Source organism: Gallinula chloropus, assembly GCF_964237585.1.
Source record: "Gallinula chloropus genome assembly, chromosome: 13".
Classification (NCBI taxonomy): domain Eukaryota; kingdom Metazoa; phylum Chordata; class Aves; order Gruiformes; family Rallidae; genus Gallinula; species Gallinula chloropus.
Window position 1 is genome coordinate 8,261,246 of NC_140098.1, and position 21,930 is coordinate 8,283,175.

Consider the following 21,930-nt stretch of genomic DNA (forward strand, 5'->3'; position numbering starts at 1 on the left):
TGGAGTTATCTTTGGAAGAGAAGGTCGCCGGGAGACCTATAATTCTCTCACACATATGCCATGCATGTAGGCAAGCAAAACATCGATGTGGCGGAGGATGGGGTGAGTAGGTAAGTGCATCATCCAGCGTGTAGCGCTGGGCAGCAGACAAGCCTGTCCACTTTACTGCTTCCAGAGGAACAGTTAGTCACTCCTCCCACCTATGTGCAGAACCAAAATGAGAAAATGCTGCTCTTCAGCTTGAATAGACATTTATTTCATTCAGAGAATCTAAAGATGCCTCCAGAGGAGCAATGAGGCCCAAATCATTGCAGCTTTGCCTCTTACCATGAGGCTATTTTGAAAGCCTCAAGCCCCAAAAGACAACAAGTGGGAGGAGGAGGAGGAGGTAAATCACAGGGTGCCTCTTACTCTCACGTGTGGTAGGGAGGACAAAGAGAGAAAACCCACCTGAGGACAGTGGGCAGGAATACAGGATAAACAGGACAGCCAGCCTCCCCTTGACAAGTATGCAAGTGAGCTGTCTGCCTGTCCTTCCAGGGTCCCCAAACACATCAAAGGGGAATGGTGGTTACAGGCCACTAAGACTTTTTCCATTCAGAAGACCACTGATGTTGAAGGGAGGGTTCCCTTGCCTCCTAAAAAAGCAAGGCTATCTTGCTAACAGACTGGCAACATCTACTTCGAGTTTTCTGTTCCCCATAAAACCAGAACACATATACTTAGCTTTCTTCTTGCGCAGACTAGACTGAAAATGTCAGAAGACAGGACAAGCTAGCTTATAAATAATTGCAAAGCCCCTCCTGAAAAAGGTTGAGAGGGAGGTGGGATGAAAGCTCCCAGCCAGGAAAGCTGGGACTGCCAAGGAGCAGAACAGAATAAGGGCAAGGACAGTGTGTGATATCCCAGCTCCATCTGTATGCAGAAATGAAAGGCATTGAGGAAAATATCAGTGCGGGTTATGGCAGGTGTTCCCAGGTGTGGGGAAATCCTCGGGGGAAGAGCACCATCAACAGAAAATACAGCAGACCTTATAAGAGACAGCTGACGTGGCAGATCCTACAAAAGCTTGTCTGCGGTATCTGAACATCTTTTGTTCTCTAGCCCCATTCTTTCACCTGGCAGCTCACAGATGAAAAAACCTGAGAGATGCTCCTGTCACAGGAGACTTTTCCTCAAAAGGCTCCTAAAAGGAGGAGGGACCAGTGTAATGCGGGGTCCACTACAGCAGATGCGTGGCAGAAGCAGCTTTACCCTTCTAATAACAACTCTCCTTCATTACTGGAAATTCTCCCCTAACCCTATCCCCTCGCTACCTGCAGAGTCGTAACAAAGCCACCACTGTCCATCAAGTCTCAATCTGAAGTGACTCATTTATTCTCAGGAGCTTTGTGCTCATTTTTTTCAGCCTGGCATCCTAAGAAAACAAGGTTTATGAGATCATATTGCCTGTCATATGTCTTAACTGTTTGTCCCTTCCTATTAACTTTTGAGTCACACTGGACTGGGGATACAGGGCTCCAAAAGCAATTGAGTTTCTCTTATAGAAATTGAGTTTCTATAGGATGGGCAAACCTACTTTTGATCGCGTAGGACAGAGACCCCAGTTCCTACCTCTGCTGAGAGAAGAGCCAAGAACAGAGACCGCAATTATCCCGGCTCCTAGGCTGGTCCTTGGCAGTCAGCACACACGCGGCACCCGGCTGATGGGCACAGCCTGTGCTGCTCCCTGTCCTGCTCGGAGGCAGGGGATGGGAGCAGGAGGATGGGGAACGGCATCGGGTGGGGCACTGAGCTGCACTACTACAACCCAGCAATGCAACATCATAGCCAGACCGGCCTCATACATAAGAAAACTTGGTTTTTTTCTGCCAAATTGCCTGTAACTTCATGACACATCACTGGGGACAAATGCCAGTATTTCTCAAGTACTCACTGAACCCAGCACATAGCCACACACAAAACAGCAACCAGTTCATCCATTACATTTGTTGCTACAGCTTCTTCTTCCCTTTTGCCCAAGTATGGCAAGCAGTAGAAATGTCTCAGTGAGGTCACATTATCTCCTAACGCCACTGCTCCTGGCCTGCACCATTAACACTGGGTTTCTTGAGGCAAGTAGAAAGCGCGTGATGAATCCAACATGAGCCCTCTGGAAACAGGGCTCCCGTAAGACCACAAGGCTTGGCTCTTGAGTGAGGCTGTGACACTGGTAAAAAGCCGTTCTCCACCCCAAGTGTGCTCTGCAGGGGCGTTGTTCTCCTGTGTCTGCTGACCAAACTATCGATTTTTAAAGAAAAGTGAAGGAACAAAAAAAACAACCCTATGTCCCTTTTTCCTGTAGCACCAGATGATAAATTTCATTCGGCCCATCCTAACTCCTTCTAGCGACAGTGCAGTGTTTGTCTGAATTTCTAACAGATGTTTCGAAGTACTCTTGACCACTTCTCTCTCCTGAGGATTTCTGCAGTGGGATAGCTCTAGATAGTAATACAAACAAAGCTTGTAAGAGGCTCTCGGGGATAAATCTGTAGACACTGCATCTAGGATGGGTGTGGGTATGGGTCCAAGGCTTATGAAACTTTGCAAATATCCTCTGAAGACTAGCAAGCTGGACTGACCCTGCCTGCAGATGTTTTTGAGCTTACCAGCCCCAGAGTGAAAAGCGAGACAGCTTACAGATAACTGCAACACTCCTGAAACAGCCTGAGAGCGGGATTTAAACCGAAATTTATAAAAGCAGGGATATACCAGAGCAGAACAGAATAATGCAAAGGATGATGTGTGATGGTATAACTCCATTTCAATTCAAAATACCGACGATGCTGCAAAGGGGATCAGTCTGGGCTGAGGCAGAATTTCCCAGATGTCAGGTTACCCTCGGGAACGAGCACACTGGATGCAACTGACAGGTGTGAAGGTACTCATGCAGTCAGAACACAAATTGCTTTAAAAAAATAAAATCTCTGCTTTCATTTGAAAAGAAAATGAGTATCTTGCGCTGACGCCTGGCAAGGAGGCAGTGACATCTGCCTGAGTTTGTACGCGGCCTGAAACAATCGGCTAAAGCATGCTGATGGCGGCTAGTTTACATTATCAAAATGTAACCACAGCTATTTCGTACCAAAATGAAATCTATTAAAGCCATTGTCAGGGCTTCACAGCAGCTGAAACTGCTTTCTTAAAAGGTCAGTCTACTAGCTGGAGAGCGAAAACAAGCAAGGCGGCTGTGCCAGCCCTTCGGATGCGGCTGCATCCTGCAGTCTGGTTCTGCATTCCCTTAAATGTCGGGCAAGAAGCAGCGGCGAGGTCTCGGTGGAGGCCGACTGCCCTGCCAGCGGCGGGGGGACGGACGGCGGCTTGGCTCCTGCGGGCACAGACAAGGGGGCAGCGGGAAGCCGCGGGGCGAGCCCGCGCGGGGCCCCCACGCATGCCCCGCCACAGCACGCTGCACCTACTTCTTGCCAGGGCAGAGAAAGGGACGGCTGTAGAGGACATCGCTTTTTTCAACCCCATTCAGCTTTGTGGCGGCTGTGTCATTCACAACAATACCACAGCCCTCCCCCACCCAGAAAAACCCATTAAAAACCCCAACCTGAGACCCACTTCCCCACAAATAGCATAGCGCGGCTCCGAACACCCCCACCACCAGCACAGAGCAGGCATTCGCTGTCATCTTCTGCATTAGCATTTCTGTTAACCCTTTTGTAAGATTCCTTTGACTCGGTTTCAAAATTCCACCTCCTGAAAAACACTTGTTAAATATTGGCCCTGACTGCTACACAAAGTGATAGCTTGGTAGTCATAACCCACAAGATATATTTAGCTTCACAAACTCATCATCAATGGATTTTGAAAGCATTGTAGCCAACAGACTGGAAACCACATGCAATACAAACACATAATAGAACTTTTAATGTGCAAAGAGACTAAACAAAAAGATCCTTGACCTTCTTGCTTTCCCTTGCATACCATTATCCCCAGCGAGACAGCAAATGGAATGACGTGGAGAGCAACAGCTACCATCAAGCAACTTTGGAAGCCAATTTCTACAGTAGTTAAGCAGTTAATGGCGTTAATCAGAATGATAACTTATTAAATTCTACATTTATGCAAATAGCATTTTGGCATATCACATGGAGACCTGAGTAGCAGAGCTCGCCAGGAAAAGGTCCCATCATCTCTTACATTTGCTGGTTTGGGGTTTTTTAATACCATGTAAAATAGCGTCTGCAATGGTTGGCACATCAGACAAACCACACAAATAAAAAGCTGTACTCACAAATTAATCTCCATCATCCCCAATAGATTAATGAACAAATGGTTTCATTCTTAACCTTTACGAAGCAGGGATTAATCTCTACAGCTAAATCCAATCTCTGTCTTTATCTTTGTAACAAGAAGTTGACATTTCTTACAGACCTTCCTAAAACAAGCAACATTTATGGAACAAAGAAGCAGCAGACATCCCTAACTCTCTCCAGGCTACAGTAGCTATGGTATCTATAGCACAAAAATATTAAGCAACAGAGCAGTTTGTGACTGTGACATAGAAGGACACTGTTTGTGTGTGATGAGATGAATGAATGAGGAAAACTGCAGGTTAGGATAGGCGGGACTTAGAGTTTTGCAAAGCCTGTGTGGAAAACTTACTATTTTCCCAAAGAAACCCCTGGCAACTTTTTGGCTCTGGGAGAAGTGGGGGACTGGCTGAACAGCTAGGAATTACACTTCTCATCGCTTTCAAGAAGCGGAGAAAGAATATCAAGATGCACTTATGCACATCATTTTCCCCACTGCCGGTGCTGCTGTTTAATAGAACTAAACTTGGCCCAGAATTTTACTCATTTATTTGGTTCATTCTCCATCTTTGGGAAAATGAGGTGGGAAACACTTGATGCAGGATGTTGTGCAAGTGAGTACTTCACCAATTTAAATCACACCTCTATTTTGAAAGATCAATAATATTGCTTATAGACGAGCCCTAACCGTTGGTTTATTGATGTATATGCAAATATATGTGTTACCTGGGTGCCTTCCCTTTGTTTGTGCAAAGCCTGCAACACAGAATGTTAAAATATCTCTGGAAAAAATAATTGGCCTTTTTCCTCCCCTTTGGGTACAAATTTGTGGGTTTAAATGAATGTGCAGGTTTCCTGTTGCTGCATAAAGCCTTCATTTCAAAGTACCATCACTGGCTAATTCGAGGTTTAATTAAAACAGAATGGGTTAGGTCACACCTTTTTTTTTGTGTGTGTCCCCTTCCCCCCCCCCCCGTATCTTCTTTACCTTACTGTGGTCACTGGCTATTAAGAGAAGGATGACTTTTCTTTTTTTCATGTAATGAAATTATTTAAAGTTTTACATCAACTCTCTTTACGGAGTCAACTTATGCAAGCACCGAAGCCTTTCCAGAGAAAACAGGATTCTCCCCACCTCCCTCTGGCTTTTCTCCCTACTGAATGCCATGGCCTTCACTCAACCAAAGGAAATGAAAGACAGACTGAGACAACGGCATCACGTGGGTGAAGGTCAGATTGATTTTCAGCTGTGTGGTGCTGTTTTATCACCCTCAGGACAAAAGTTAAGCCCTTCATTTCTCATGTCTGCTTTAACAGAGCAACTTGTTTTTTCCTGAAATTTTGGTTGGGCTTCATACCACCAGAATTATCAAGGATAGCCTAATTTAAAACATTTGTGGAGTTCATCTGCCTCAGAGTAAAATGCAGAGCAGCCCACACACCACAACGTTTCTATCCATAAGTCTCCTCTATTCCCTATGTACAAATAGTGGCTCCTTGAAACTACCGAGGTTTCTGCAGTGACATTTGCTGACAGCAAAAGAAGAGCGGGATGCAGCTGCCGGCTGTTCAGCAACGATCCTGGGCACAGGGAGAGGAGCATTTGCTCTCTCAAAAGGAGCAAGTTCACAAATTGTGTTTTCTCCCCATCCTCCCTCCCTCTCCCTGCTGCTTGGAGTGGCCAAGCTCTCTGAGAGCTGAGCCTCCCCTCCCGCCTGTCACTCGGTGATCCGGACATGCACGGCCAATTACTGTGGCAGCTGCTGGAAAAGCAGGGAGTTTTCTAACTCTCACTGCACTTTTCCCAACTCCAGTACCACTCCCTGCAACTTGCTGTAAGGATCTGCTCTCCTCATTTCTCTTTTAATTAAGACCAATGCTCCCCCAAAGTAACGATGTTATTTTCCATACGGCCAATTTTAGCTGGTCACGTCTGCAAAACCGAACGGGTGGACTAAAGAAAGCACTGCACACATCACAGGTAGCTAGCTGTGCACACATGTACCAAGAGAAGGAGCATCTTCCCTCCTGGAGCCGGCATTGCCAGAGTTTATACTGGCAGCCAGAAAACTCACTATTCTCTCATTTCAGCTATGAGATGAGGAAATCCTATTTGCTCTCATTTTCTTTTAAATTTGGGGTTAAATCTGTCTTGTGTGAGGAATGCAATAGCATTGTAACTGCCTCCTAGAGATGATAGTTCATTCTCCATAACAAGCAAGGAATACTGTCTGCTGTATTTGTATGTGCCAGAGGCCCTGGTCAAACTTGAACCCGGTTACGCCGGATACCATTAAGACACCCAATGGAATACAATTCCCTCACGGAACAGCTCTTGTAAAATGAACCTCTCTCTGTAAGAGAGGAAGGAGAAGGGAAGGGCTGTAAGGTGACATCAAGCAGCTCTCCAGGTTGGATCTGGAAGTGGTCTGAATGCAAAGGCAATAATTTGCTAGGTTTTGTGAACAAAGGTTTGACTAAAACATGCCTTTAGCTCATCTGAACCTAGCTGAGACTGCCTCCAAAACAGCACATGGAGCAGTCTGATGTCTCACAGCACCTCGAGGAGATCTGCAGATGCTGGTCCCCACGGGACAGTTCAAGGAAGGCTCTGCACGTGTACGGAGCTCCAAGGAAGAGCCAGCTCTGGGACAACGGGCAGAAAAGCAGTTGCAGCTGAGAGCAAAGGAGAAAACAGTAACACAGCAAGGTGTAAAACTTAATGCACAAACTGAGAAGCGGCTCGGTCACATGCCAGACGCAGGGAAGGGCAGATGCCAGCACAGCGTCAGGGAGAAGACTGCCATGAGCTAGATGCAAAATGGTGGCAGTCCAGAAAGAAGCGAGCAAGGAAGCAGCCTTCAAGGAGGGGGACACAAGGACACCAGCACAGACAGCAGGGAGAGGGAAAGGAAGAGAGCTGTCATCCCAAGGAGACAACCAGAAGAACTCACAAAAGCAAAATCCCATATGATGGAGACAGACCACAAGCTGAGTGCCACTGTAAATGTTAAAAACTGTCCCAGAGGCTTGCTAAGGTTTTGGTTGGGTTTGGCTTGTTTGGTTGCTATGGTTTACTGATGCAGATCCAATGGTGTCATTTAAATCTGCTTTAGACTACTCTTGGAGCCCAGTAAATCACCCACATTCAGTTCTGGCCAGAGAAGACGAACACAGGTGTATATATTGGTATTTCTGTAGACTGCAAGGTCATAAAGGGTATTTATTCTGCTTTTGTCTTTCCAAATGTTCTAATGAATAATTAGCAGATGTAGATTTCAAAAATGACCATTTAATATAAATTATACCAAATCTCATTTATTTTAAAAGATATCATTAAGTACAAAGCCTGCACGAGTGGACTGAGTTCACTGTAGAGGAAATGACTGGGAATTACATTCAAAAAATCCATTCAAATGTTTAATGTAACAAATTCCCTGGAGAAGAGAAAAGGGACGGGCTTCTTCAGCCTTTCCTTATGTCTTTCTCAGCAAGGCTAACAGTAATTGAGTAGCAACATAACAAAGAGCAAAAAAGTCTTTCACTGTTACACTGAGAATGGAAAGAACCCTAAAGAAGACAGACATCCATGTCAAAAAAATTTTAAAAAGAGGAAAAAAAACCCAACCAAGGCAAACCCAGCTGCCTCCAAAGAGGGAGCTCACCCCACTGTTACAGGGACCACCAGCAAGAAAACCCACCCGGAATAAAGACCCTGGCTCTTCCACCAACATCATTAGGCCAGCTGGTGAAGCCACAGTTAGAGTCATCTTCATCCATTACAACTCAGGCTGTTAAGGGGAAAGGTCTTGAATTCGCCCCCCAGACCCTGAGCTCTCATCCCACTCATGTTGACACAAGGCTTGTGCAGCTCCATAGGGCACCAGAGCTGGGAGCAAGCTAAAAATTAATTCTTCTAATTGTCAGCAACATTAGTGCCCAAAGACATCAGCACCCAAAGACAACATAAACCTTGTGCCACCAAAAGGCAGGAGATGGATGGAGGGGAAAGGGAAGCAGAGGGGAGGAATACTCATACCAGTAACAGTCAAAACTTACACCAAATTCAAGTGACAACTTCTGATTGCAAAATGATGGTAAAAATACAAACAGTACTTCCTCATGGCAGAAAGTCACTGGGCTGAATGTTTAAAGCCAGTTATAATAAGCCTGAATAACATTCCCTATATTCAATGCACAGCATTTAACTTAAATGTCTACTCTGTATATTTTCAACCATTTTGAACGTGACATTACAAAATCTATTTTTAAATTCACCCTACCATTAAAAACACCAAGTAAATGAAACAGCATTCAAAAGGTACATACTTGTTGCCAAAGCTCTGAAGAAAGCCAGAAGCTGCTTAGACCTCTGGTGGAGGTCTTCTGATGTGCAAACCCAGCTTGGAGAGCAACAGCCTCTCCAGCAGGTGCAGGGAAAATATTTCCCTTATTCAATTTATTTGACTGGTTCAGTCCAATAACGAGTTTGTTCAGAACAGAGAAACTATTTGGCAGACAACTGCTAATTTGCTTCTTGCCAGCCCGCAGCAAAGAAAGGCGCGAGACCCCTACGGAGGATGCAGGCACCCAGTTGAGGTTGTCCAGGGGAGGCCACGTACCTTGGTGGATCCATCCTGCTCACAAGGAACTGCGGTGCTGCATGGGCACGGGCTGTCAGCTGGCACAGGGGACACAGAGCAGCCCACCCTCAAGTCAGCGCTTGAGGCAGGCTGAGCCCTGGGCTCCCGGACCCAGAGGCCATGCAGAGATGCTCCAGCGAGCGCTCCCAAAGCCAGCCAGCTGAAGAGGACCAACCCATGCTGGCACATTTCCCTAAAGCCAGCCGGCACCGGGGGGTGGAGGCTGCTTTCTGGCTTCCCCAAGCCTGGAGCACAGTTAATAACATGCCAGCTGTATCTGCAGACAAGCCAAGTTTAATGAGGCTACAACAAAAGCATTCAAATATGCACTACAGAACTTCTGTGGGGATTTTTTCTAGAGCTTGTTTAAAAAAAAATGAAAGATAGGAATACTTGACAATGTTTGTACACACACTGCCTTTATTTTTAATTATATTCTACAAATTCAAAGAAATCAACATTAGAAAGATTTTTTAATCCTACTACTTCCAACAGCAAAATTATGCTGTGTGATGAGTGCTTGAAATGCACTGCTGGTTGCTTTTTTTCTTAATAAACACTGAAGTCTTAATTGTTTTTCCCTACATGGCCAGACACCATCTTTCTGTCTGCCAGGTCTTCACACCAGGACAAGTAACTATCCCTCGCCTCCTGCTCGAGAACCAGGACAGACACGCAAATGTGACCACATCTCCCGCACTTGGGATGACACATTGCCCACCCGCTGTCCTCTGGGCCATGCTTTACCATGCCTCAGCCTCTTACTCTGGGTCAGGATACAGGAGGTAGAGGCAAGAGCGCTGCTGACAGGGATTTGGAGACAGCAGAGAGACAAGCAAAAGAATTCTGCTCAGGTGTGAGCGGGTGGAGAAGGTGGAAAAGGAGCAACCGATCGCCGTCTCCTCCACCAGAAGAACTGGAGGGTACCAAATGCAAGCAGGTGATACAGCTGAAGTGCACAAAAGGGGCTACTTTTCCCCAGTGTGTAACTGAACTTGGGGTTTCCACCACAAGAAATGCTAAATGCATACTTTGCTTCAACAAGAAACTTCCAGACAGACATTCATGGAAGAAGATTATTTAAAGGATTTAAATAAAAGGCACCAAGAAATGCCCAGCTATGTTTGCTGACAGCTGGGAGAACATTCAGGGGAAATGATGCTGTGGGACCATCAGGCAGGCTCTGTACAGCCGTCCTTGTAAGAAGACTACTTTACCTGATGGTCTGCTAAGGTATAGGGGAAGAAACCTGGAAAGAAAAGCAGGCTTTCAATGCACCTCTCATTCACTGCTCACATCTACAGTCTGAAGGACTTCATGGCTCTGAATCAGCCAAGGTTGTTGATATGGCCAGCGCTTTTTGTCTCTCAACAACACAGAGGAAGGCAACACGCCCTTCAGCAGTGCCCTAGCCACAAACAATCTATGCTCTTGTCCATCTGAGACAGGACAACCCCAGCACATCCTCCACCGAGCTCTCTAAGGCATTATTAAAGGCCACTTTATAACAAGCACACATCTGTTGTAGTCTCCAGGCTATCCTTGCTTCATTTCTGAATTGAGTTTCACATACTGGGTTTTGTCTACAACCCCCTGAATACTGGGACCTGCTCAGGGCAGCAGCAACCCTCCTTCCTGCGGGCATGGCTGCCCTCGCAGCACTCAGCAGGTTCCAGCCCCAGAGGAAGCCTTTCCACAGCAACCCCTCCCTCCTCTTTTTCAAAAAAGATGTTTGATTTTCTTAGATTTCTGTAATGCTGAGAAACAAACCTGCCCTACGCAGACCCACACGGTGCTCCCTCTGCTGTAACGTGGTGGTGGATGGGCCTTTGCAAACAGAAATCCAAACCAGGGGAGAGAAGCGGAGGTGGGGCTCGGGCACCCCAGGTGCCCCAGAGGGGATGCTTGAGCCCTGGGGCTGTGCGGGAGGAGCTGGACAGGCCCCAGCCCCCAGAGCAAGTCTTGCCACAGCCAGGAGCTCTCCCAGCCAGCCAGCCCCTGGCAGGTAGCTCTCACTTCACAGCATTTGGGGCGCTTCTGTCTTTGTTCATCTCCCCATTTCTGATGCAGCAACGACTCAGGAGGAGAGAGTAGCTTTTCAGACAGCCAAGAGCCAAACTGCTTGAGACTTCAAAAGGACACGTGCTTTCTTTAAGAAGCCTCGTTTAAAACATGCACCCACTTTCTCTTCTATCCATTTTCATGTGTACCTGTGCTTACTGTGCAGACTACGTTCTGAACAAGATAAAAGTAGATAGAAGAACTCAATTACAGTAGCGAGAATGAAACAGTCCCTCGCCAATACAAGCACGCTAACGTGTCATCCTCAGCTCCTTGCTGGGCCATATGTTTAAAAATGACAAGGAAAACGTTCTTCCTGTGTGAAAAACATATGCTGCTTGAGGAAAGACATCATCATTGCTGAGAAATGTTAGTGCAGCCTCAGAACGCATAGCCGGGCCGTCCATGATGACTGCCGGCTACACGGAGGCTGAGGCAGAGGCAGGGATAGCTCATTACCTCCCCTCCTACCAGGGGTTTTGGTTATATGTAACCAAACCGCTGCAGCCCTGCTGGCAGCGCTCCTATCTGCACGCGCAGTGCCTGGTGCTGCCTCCCTTGCCACCGTCCCCGGAGGGACCTGGCACAAAGGTGGCCGTGGTGATTTGCGGGGGGCGGCGCCTGGCACACTGGCACGCTCTTATCGGCGAGCACACTGCCCCGCTCCTCGCGCAGGCTCCCGCGCGGCTGGGGATCTGCCGTGGACTCGTCGCTGTGCCCCCGCTGCGGGAGACTCTCCGCGAGGCCACAAAGCAAATCTGAGCCGGGTGTGTATGGCAAGCAAGCATTGTTTTAAATTCATGTGTCCCGTCCCCCCTGCAAACCTTTACAGGCACCGGCACTCCTGCAGAATCCAGGAGACAGCCAGAGAAACAATTGCTGAGGCTCAGCCCTCACTGACACCTCCCTGTGCCAAAGAGCAGCGCGCGGGGCTGTGCACCCCGGGCAGAGCAGCGCACCCGGGGGGTCTCACCTACCTTCGCCTGCTGGAGGACCCTCTGATCTGCCGGATAAGCAGCGCTGTTAGGGAGCATAACACTTTGCACAACTTTCACAGATGTATGCAATACATTCAATGCCACACCCAAAGCACCTTCGCAGGCAGCCCCCGCTCATGCCAAACACCCTGCGCGGTGCAGGGCCAGTGCTGGCAGCCGGCACGCTGGGCAGCACCGGGGCTCTTGCCGGCCTGCGGCAAGCGGCAGCTCAGGAAACGTTGCACAGGATGCACTGCGAAACCCCGTATTGGCAAAGGTTACCACATGCCTTGTTTGCCATTAAATGTGCAACTGTGCTTCGGTTTGACTTCAGGTCCAAATTCAGAGACAAGATTCTGCTTTACATTCTCCATGACAAATACGTATCTTGCCGAGCACCTGCATAGAAAGCCAGGCAGCCCAGCACCTTCTCAGCACTCTAATTTTGTGGTACCTGCAGGCAGAAGTCCTGAAAAGAACCTCCTTACAGGCTGGCTGGGCACCTCCAGGTAAACTCAAACATCACCTGTGTGGTGACAGCAGTGGGGGGAGCCAGACCCCAAACTGTCCAGCCAAACATACCCCTACAATAATCTGGGGGTCTGGAGATCTCGGCATTGACGGGCACAAATACTGACTACAGGGAGACATGTGAAGTGCCTGGGCACCACAGCCAGGGCAGCTGCCTGAGCCCACAGGAGCCCTGCTGCCCCGGCACCTGGAGCGAGGACGCCTGGGACAAACTAAGGACAGCAGCCTGTGCTCAGAGCCCTCCAAGTGATTGACAATAAAAACACTGCCCCGGTGCCCATTTTCAGATCTAGACAGCGAGAACCGCGGACTCCAGGGAAAATCCATGTTTTTACAGTTTGTGATATTACTGAGCTTTTCTGGTGGCAATTTTAAAACACTGCCACGACCTCTGGAAAGAAGGAAAACTGCATTTCAGCACGACAATGTAGAAAAGAACAAAAAAAGGAAACTTGTTATTTTTTTTAGCTTGAAACACTAGTCAGGTTAAGAGAAAGGAGCAGAATTCTGGCAAGGACAAGAGCACTCAGGCTGAGCCACAACACAGTAGTTAGGGCCAGTAGGTCATTAGAGCCACAGCTGTATAAACTAGGTGTATAATTCAGTTTCCACACTGCTTTTTCACAACTGTATTTCAGTTTCTTTTGTGGAGGATGATCAGTAGTTCATTAATTTGAAGAAGCAACAACAGCAGCAGCAAAAGACAAAATCTCTGGCTTGCCAATCAGGTGCAACAAAAGATTACAGTTTTGGGGAGGGCTAATTTGGGAAATAGATGCAAGAAGTCTCTTTTTGTCAGTGAGAAGTACAGAGTGCCACCTGACAAAAACATTCATGAGACATCACTTGCTGACAAGCTGCCGTGTACGGTTTTCTGGATAAGCATCCCGCATATACAGTTGCATGGCAATTACAATTCTTGTAGCAGGTGAAAGACAAGAAAATGCAAAATTATACACTAGCATGAAACAGTTATAATACCTCATTTCAAACGTAAGCCTAGTGTACAAGTTACAGGGCATTTAAAAGGAGCAACTGCAAGACTTTAATTATAAACTAGTTCCTACCGTACAGTAGTTTAGAAAAATCAGCCGCTTCCAAGCTGGCAATATCCATATATAGCTCTGCTGCTGTTTGAAACAGACAACCTGTAAAGTTATCAACAACAGAAGAGGACCTCATGAAATGCTCAGAGACCCCACCATAACCTACTTCTGTCCACTTCATTGATGCACTAATTTGCTTTAAAACACTCTACATTCAGTTGAGAAACTGAAGAAAAAAGTTTACACGAAGCTATTCTGACCCACAGGAGGTAAGGGGTAGTTTATGGGTGGAGGAAGCAAAAACAGCACAATAAAACCCTGGGGCTATAGCCAGGCTAATGCGGGTAGATTCAAACACACAAGCCAAATGGCAAATCTCCTGGCTTTTTAGCCACTTTTCATCAGACAACAAACAACTCCGCATCAGCCACCAGACAATGATATATCGCAGAATAGTTGCTCGATGTATGCAGCCTCTGGTGCTGGCTGGAGGACACAGTAATTTGTAAATCCACGTGCAATTCTTTACTCTTGTCACTAATGCTATAAGGTAGCATCAGGGTACATATAACACCTACATGGTAACAGCAGTGTGCAAAAAAAGAGGTATAGCAAAGACTGCGCGTGGTGCTGCTGGCATTACGCAGTGTGTTCTCTGGTTCTGGGGACATGGGATACCCCTGAGTTTTAAATTCACTGTGAAAGCTTTACACACCCAGCGCATACAATAGGCGTGCTTGTTTATTCTCAGAGTGGTTCTCAAGGTGCTCGCTAGTTGGTTAAGGCACTATTTCCAGGACTGCTGCAGGAGAGCTCATTTGTGGGGGCAGGCTGGGAGACAAGGGAAGACGCGAGCCGGTAAGGGAATGTGGTGTTCTTTCAGCACAAGCTGCCCCCATTTAGACCCTTTTCAGATCCCTGTAGACACTGGAAACCTACAACCTGCAATCACAGACATCAGTCATGAGCGAAAGGTATAAAAGGCACCTAATTCTGTCAGAAGGAGAACATCTCTACTACACTGACATCAAAAGGAATGCCATGCACTTATGCTACCAGAGATGTCTAGATTTCAGTGGTGTTTTGTCCTCAAAGAAAGAAGTCTGAAATACATGAAAAAGCAAGGGGGGAAATGGCTGTTTGTTACCTCCTTACATGTCAAAGCAGCTGCATTCAAGCTGTATTATAACTTCAGCGCACCGTAATGAATTTCTAAGGGATTCCAATGAAATAGATGGTTTATCCTATTCTTTGGAGTGATCTCTTGTAATCCTGCAATGCTCCTGAGTTACAATACCTTCCTAACTTCAGTATCCCAAAGGAAGTCATTAGTTATGTTGTATTATCGGCCTGGTGATATTATCACTACAAATATTACCTGTATTGATCTGGAGCCATGTAGACACGACTGAAAACCCTGCTTCAGATTAAGACATGAAAACCTAGCTTGCCAAGAGGTCAGGCACTGCATTACAACCTCAGGTGCATCAGTCAGGCATGATAGGCAGGAAGAGTGCAGGGTAGCTAAGGACACGGTCAAATTGCCTCTTCTGTGGGGTAGTATCTTTAAAAATACTACACTTCCTAATGCAGTCTTAAGGTTTTCACCCTGGTGGTGCAAGTCTTTTCAGAATAACTAACAAAGACATGCATTTTCCATGCTTGGAACAGACTGGTGGGTCTGAAAGGGTTGTTTCCTCAAGGTAAGATATGCAAATGCCAAGCAATGTTCCAGATTGTCTTCATGGAAACAGTCTCATTCCAGAATGTATGAGCGCAATCTTCCTATTTACTCTAAATCACATCAGGACACTAGATTAAACTAAATGAAAAACAGGCACTCTTATTTTGGAGCAAGGGTATCCTCACATGAAGATAATTAGCACCTATTACATATGAATGCAGATGGTTATATGGTGCCTTTTTATGACAAAATGTCTTTGTAAATCATCAGTACATGTGAAGACAGTAAAAGAAGAGGAAATTATGCTACCTGCAATCAAGAATTAGCAATGGGAATACTAACAAATTATTTTGATAGGTCCCAAAAAATATAATGTCTTTTTCTTAGTGTCATTAACAGAACACTACATAGAGAATACGAAAAAACTGAGGTGTGAAAACACTGACTGCACTGATGTGACTAGAACCTCCAGATTGCTACATGTGAACGTGTATTTTCCTGTGGAAGAAATCGCTCCCTTTCACCGTGCTGTTGGTCAACATCATAACCTCACGTTCCTCCTCTCTGGAGTCCCCGCCAGCAGCGCCCGCTCCCCTCCACCCTGCCCCGCGCCCCCACTTGTGCTGTTACAGCTGTTCCGGGGGACCGCACAGTGAACCAGACCCAAGCAGACACTTGGGGTAAAAACAGGCTAAGCCCCAGCACGAGGAGCAGCTGTATCAGCACGATGTAGGAGACAGGGCAGCAACGGAAGAAGCCACCCAGGGACAGCCACATGCCCAACAGCTGCATGGCCAACCACCCACCCGGGAGGTATCCTGCCCATCCTGCTCCCTGTGTGGGATCGTGTTGGGAACAACTTGTCCCTGCAACTGCTCCTTTGGAAAGGACCGGTGCCCACACAGGCTGTGCACCTTGCCTTCCAGGTTGGAAAATAAGAATTTTTCTATTCAGGGGCCTTTTCTTGCTTCCTGCCCTGCAGTAGAGTACAAATGCCATAAGCAGAAGTCTCAGGCCAACGCCATGCTTGTCAGCTGGCCAAGAAGTGACCCTGCAAGAAGCAGCCTTTCAGTTCTATGCACTTACAAGGTTGCGGCCTACACAGTGTTTAAAGTGGAGTGCAGAGCAAGAAGCCCGGGAGCAGGCATAGGACTGCAACCCCTACCCACCTGCAGGCTGGGGAAAAGTCCCAATGTCCCTCTGCCTTTCCTCCCAGCAAGGAGGGAAGGACATAGGAATAAGGGCAAGGGAACCCCATCTCAGCAGACCAGAGCGAGACAGGGAGGGTGCTCTCAAGGTTGGAGTCAGACCTAGCTGAAGCCCCCACCTGCCCCTCCCGCCTTTGCTGCATTCCTTTTCCTCTATTTTTGGCTGAGCATCTTTTTACTCATGCTCAAAAAGAAGAGCCGAAAACACAGACTAATTACCAAACAAATTAAGTGGCCTGAGAGGAATATGGGCTCAGGGGAAAGAAGATGGGATACTGCTGCACCAGAGGAGAAGCTAACCTTTCTGCCCTCTGTCAGCCTTGACCTATCCATCTGCTGCAATAGCAACCGCCTAAATATAGTTTAGATGAGTGCAGAGGAAAAAGCGATGGCAGAGTATTCAGTTCCAGAAAGGTGAAGGATGAGAATCTCTAATTTAAATACATATGAACATATTCTGCACTCCCCCTCCTAAGATTTTATTTAATCTTTGGTAAAATCTGCAAAGCTTTTTACTACCCCCGTAAATCGGCTTAGTGTGCGCTGCAGAGTACCTGCTGCTACCGCCGGCCAGGCAAAGGCAGCCGCGTCAAAGCAAGATATGTTGCAATTGTTCACACCACCGCTCAGAGCTCGTTCTTAGTTTACAGAAAGTAAAATCAGGATCAGCGTAGGCTAACGCTGTCCTCACTTCCAGAAAAATCAAAAGGCGATGCGATAATAACCTCGGGAGAACGGGGTATTTTTAGGGTGGGATTATGAAACTTCCACTATGAATTTTAACCTCCGAAAGCATCATGTTCTTTTACAGGGTTCGGAGACCTTTCTTCCTGGGATTTTTGCACACTTCAGTCTTTTAACTTTTAAAATCTTTCTACATTTGCAAATAGAGGGAAAAATACCCTGCCCGAAACTTTTAGCATTAAAAAAAACCCCACAACATTTTTGTCTAACGTAATTACTGACAGATTCCAATTGGAAAGCTGTTGCTTTTATTTTAATTTTATTAAAGGAGTGAACAAAGGCTACCCAAGGCACCACAATAAAATTACATTAACTGTAAAATTACATTATTAATTCTTTAATCTCACTTGAGGCCTCAAGCTGTTGCTATGTCCAATTACCCAGCTAACCACCTGTCAGAACTGTAAAGCTAGTTTAACATTACCTCCAGGACAGTTGTGTGCCCTGTGTTCAGTCAGGTCTGCCAGTGAATCGAAGTCCTGCTGACAGTTATCGCAGGTGTAAATTGACTCATCCTCCATGTCTTCATCTTCCTCATTTCTCTCTTCCTGGCTCGTCACACTGTTCCTCTCTTCCAGGGCCCGGCTGTCCTTCGCTTCACTCTCCAGCTCTCCTCCCAGGCCACCTGCCAACAGCAAGAACATCCTCTAAGTTTGAGAGGTCTGAAAAATAAGAGCTTTAAGAAGGATGTTGCACTTATTAAGATACATTTAATTACAGCCGCTCTCACATTATTCCCGACACCTTTCATTATATTAATGTGGTTTTTATATCATGCGGTGCAACAATTCTCAACTGTATTCTCTGCTGCTTAGCGCGAATCCTGCAAACACTCTCTCCTAATCTTCTCTGGTGGGTGTATAGCAGGAGCCTCTAACTCTCTGTCATATAAAGTTGTTAGTGTTTTATCACTTAACCAGATTCTCAAAGCTTTAAAAATTGGCAAGATTAATTACAGCCCACAAAGAAAAGGCATGTGCTGAATTTTAATTCTCAATGCGCTCCTCTCCCCGCCACCTCCAAGCCCCAATATTAGTAACAAGAAGGAAAGAGAACGCTCTAGCTGAAGACCCCCAAAGCACACGAATACCCCAGGACACGAGAGATCCCACTGCACTGACAAGAGGCACTTTGCTGGGCAGATGCACCTCGCGCTGCGCCGATAGCCAGGAGCTGACAGTATTGCATGTGACCTTCAGGTCTCTCAGATATTTTTTATCTTTATCTGCAATGGGAACATGGGCTAGCACAAACATCTTTGCCAAAAACCCCGCAACTTCTTATGTGCATTCAGGGAGACTGAGCTCTCTGGCGGCTCCAGCCATACCCCAGCGCAGGGGCACCCTGTGGCCATGAAGCCAGCAGCTCCACATGTGGGGCAGCTGGCTCGTGGCTGGCAGTGGGGTGGGAGGCACGGGCAGCCGGCCACAGTCAGACCCCCCAGCATGCAGCCTTTTCAGAGGGATGGTCTTGCAACCATGTCCTCATGACTCCTGGACACCCCTTGGCCATCCAGACGTGACTGAAGCCAGTCATGCCCATGGCTCCATGCAGCACCTCAGCCATCCCTCCCTCACAGGCTCTCTAGAAAGGCAGCAGAGGTAAAAGAGCCCTTCTAAGCCCCTGTCCCTCTCTCAGCAGGGAAAGCATCCGTTAGAAATGCTGGCCACACTGACTGGGTTTTGGTGACCAGCTGAAACAGAGGTGCCGGCGCCTCTTCTGCACGCAAGTCCCACCAGCGTGGCTGACACGTGTGCAGGTGGTACCCCCGCACCATTTCACCTGGCCCCACCAGCACGCTCCCACTGAATACACCCTGTTGGCAAGATGTTGTGGGGGGGGAAGGGGGACTTTGGGAACATCCAGCCAAGCAAACTCTTACAGCAGAAGATATCCTCCTGCGTTGCCCACTGGCTGACCCTGAAAGCCTGGGAGATGCTTCAGCCAGGCGGGAGGGAGATGCGACCTCGTTGGTTTGGGATGCCTCTGGGTTTTAAGCCATTAAGGAAACACCAGCGAACAGAGAGATGAATTGTTTCTAAAATTAGATCAGCGCCAAAAAGATTAAGGACAACCAATGCTGAGAACATGAAGCTGAAAAATAAAATTTATTAAAGATGAAAACCGGTTACCACAAGCACTGCAATTTAGACACACGTGGTAGTAGGGTTCTGCTACCACTACCCAGCCAGAGCACATTTCATACCGTCTTCTGCACTGCGCATGGTGACATAAATCAGCTGGTGTAAAACGCTCTGCAGTTTCCCGTGGAACACTCGTAACGTGACGTACCCTTCCAATTGCAATGGAAATATTAAAAATCAATGTCTGCTTGTGGTGTTCACAGCATCCCCCTTGGCAATTAACTGATCTGCACATTTTCAGGTTCTTTACTGTTAAATTATATATACCTTTCTACTACAAAATCTCCATTAAGTGTTAGATATAATGTTCATCTTAACAAATCAGATATGCCACTTACACAGCAGTAATGAATTTAAGGATCGGTTATAAAAAGTATCACTCACTCAGCTCTCCATATTGTAAGTCATCATCTGTGCTATGTTTATTCAATAAAGTGCTGCTTGCTGAACCTCATGCTTTATAGACTCTTCCTTAAATAAAAATGTATTGCTATGAAGAATTATTCCACTTCTCTGTACACTACTACTTCACCAAGTAAGTTATGTTTGAAGCTATGGTACCTCGGCTTTACTTCACACATTAATTTAATGTATGTATTCAAATTACCACTTCCATTTTGTCATAGTTATTTGATCCACCTTTTTACAGACTCTCATCCCAGGCTGCAAATCACAAACATTTTAGCTCATTCAGTATTTTTAAAGCCTGTATGTCCTGCAGACTTGATAGTTAATAAATCAGAATGCCAACTCTCTGGTTTTGTAAGACAGAAACCTATAAAAATAGTCCAAGTATATAAATCTAACCTAAAGAACTGCCACCTGCTTCCACGCCGCCTGCCAACACAGACCTCGGAGAAGCACTTCTGAACTGACTTTGCCACAACCTGGAGAAGAAAGTTTTAGGCAACTTTGGGCAGACTTAAGGGACTTTCACTAATATTTTTAGCAGAAATATCATCTTTTGACAGTTAACCTAAAGACCAGCTGATGTGGCAAGTACACTGTGACAAATTCATTGCTGGTTTTACTCCAACACTTCGTGACTACACCAGGGATAAAGCTGTTCGACCGAGTCCAACAATAACAAATAATTTAGCACACTGCTTTAGGAAAAATAAATTGTACAATGTGAGATAAGAAAATAGATTCCCGACTGCAAAGCAAAATTCCAGAAACATTTTTTAATTCCCTGTTGAATGGGAAATCTGATCCTCCAGGCAACTTCTCAAAAGCGTCGTTGCTTGACAGAGCTGTATGTCAAATAACACAACAGTGAATCTTGCATAAATTATTTACCAAATGCAACGTTCTTTAAAATGAGTTTTTTTTTCTTTTTTTGCTGTTTGCAGTGATTTGAAGGAATTTCACATGTCTGCCACGCCTCAGCATTGCTGTCCTTTGAATAACATGGTCTTCAGATTCCTCTGCTGAGCCACATGCTTGGTGCTTGCCTTGTGGAAACCAAACACCGCTGAGAAAAGTCTGGGGTGTTTCTGGCTGTTTTTTGTCCTTTGTCTTCACTGTTTTGACAACGAGCTGCCAAGCAGGGTGTGTGGGTGTGCTGGTGGCCCCCCGGGAGATGCGAGCTTCTTCCCTGGGGACCAAAACAGCCAGCACGCACCAGGGCGGTGATGGGAATGGGTGGTCCATCCAGCAAGGAAAAGCTTCAAAAGCAGCCCAGCTGCTCCAACAGTGAGCTCAGTTTCCCCAAGGAGGACAGCCAGCCACCAAATTCCTCAGGAACTCATTTCCGAGGACTTTTGCTGTAGTAACTCACCAATTTAACCTGCAGTTTTCCTGCTGGCAAGAACTGCAAGAGCATCCTGTCCCGGCACAACTGGGCAGGATCAGTGCACACAGGCAAGAGCTCACTGCTGAAGGGTTTTGAGTCACCATTGGAGGCCAAGGCACTGCTGGCACTGGGAAAGGGAGCAGGTGTGATTTTGGAGCTGGGCCTGGCTCTGAGGTGACACATCCGTGCAATACCACACAAAGAGGCTTCTAGGTGGCCTGAGCCAACAGCACCTTCTGAAGTCTCCAAAGATCAGTGGCTACCTTGTAGTGTCAAGCACAAATGACATGTATTAACTGACAGAGCTAATTTGTAAGATGGCCTTGGAGATTAATGAACTTCATTCAATAGTAAATGGTAAGTCTAGATTGCCAAAACAAAATAACAAGAATAACTGGCCTGGAAGGAATTTGTACAGGGGACGCCTCTGCGGAAGGGTGACAGCACCATGGGCACACAGCTGCCAGCCAGAACCAGCACATCTGTGCGCTGCACAAGGGTATGGCCAAGCATCCGCAGAAGAGAGCTGCTGGCAATGTGTCTTAGGATAAATGACCACTAATTAATTCTAAGGGGGGTGGGGGGCGGGAAGGAAGCCCCTGCATTTCACAAAAATGTCATTAGTAATTTTTAAATGAACCTGCCATCTCTAGTGATGGCTTTAACAGTTTTCTTGCATAGGTAAGAGAATGCAATTTGAGAGATCAGCCTTGGCAGTACACCTGCCTGTACCTAAAACATCACACAACAGGGGTGGGGAGCTGTTTGTTTTTCTCTCTTCCCCCCCAACTTTTTC

The 21,930-nt window shown here is 46.6% G+C and overlaps 1 protein-coding gene across 1 annotated transcript in view; it reads right to left on the reverse strand.

Moving 5' to 3' along the window:
• The window catches only part of ZNF423 (zinc finger protein 423), a gene marked incomplete at its 5' end in the record, with an annotated part of 231,527 nt that overhangs the window by 144,748 nt on the left and 64,849 nt on the right, over positions 1-21,930 (reverse strand). The window contains 2 exons of the mRNA XM_084270140.1: positions 13,581-13,661; positions 17,620-17,820. Coding sequence (XP_084126266.1) covers positions 13,581-13,661; positions 17,620-17,820 — 282 coding nt within the window. The remainder of the gene's footprint in view (positions 1-13,580; positions 13,662-17,619; positions 17,821-21,930) is intronic.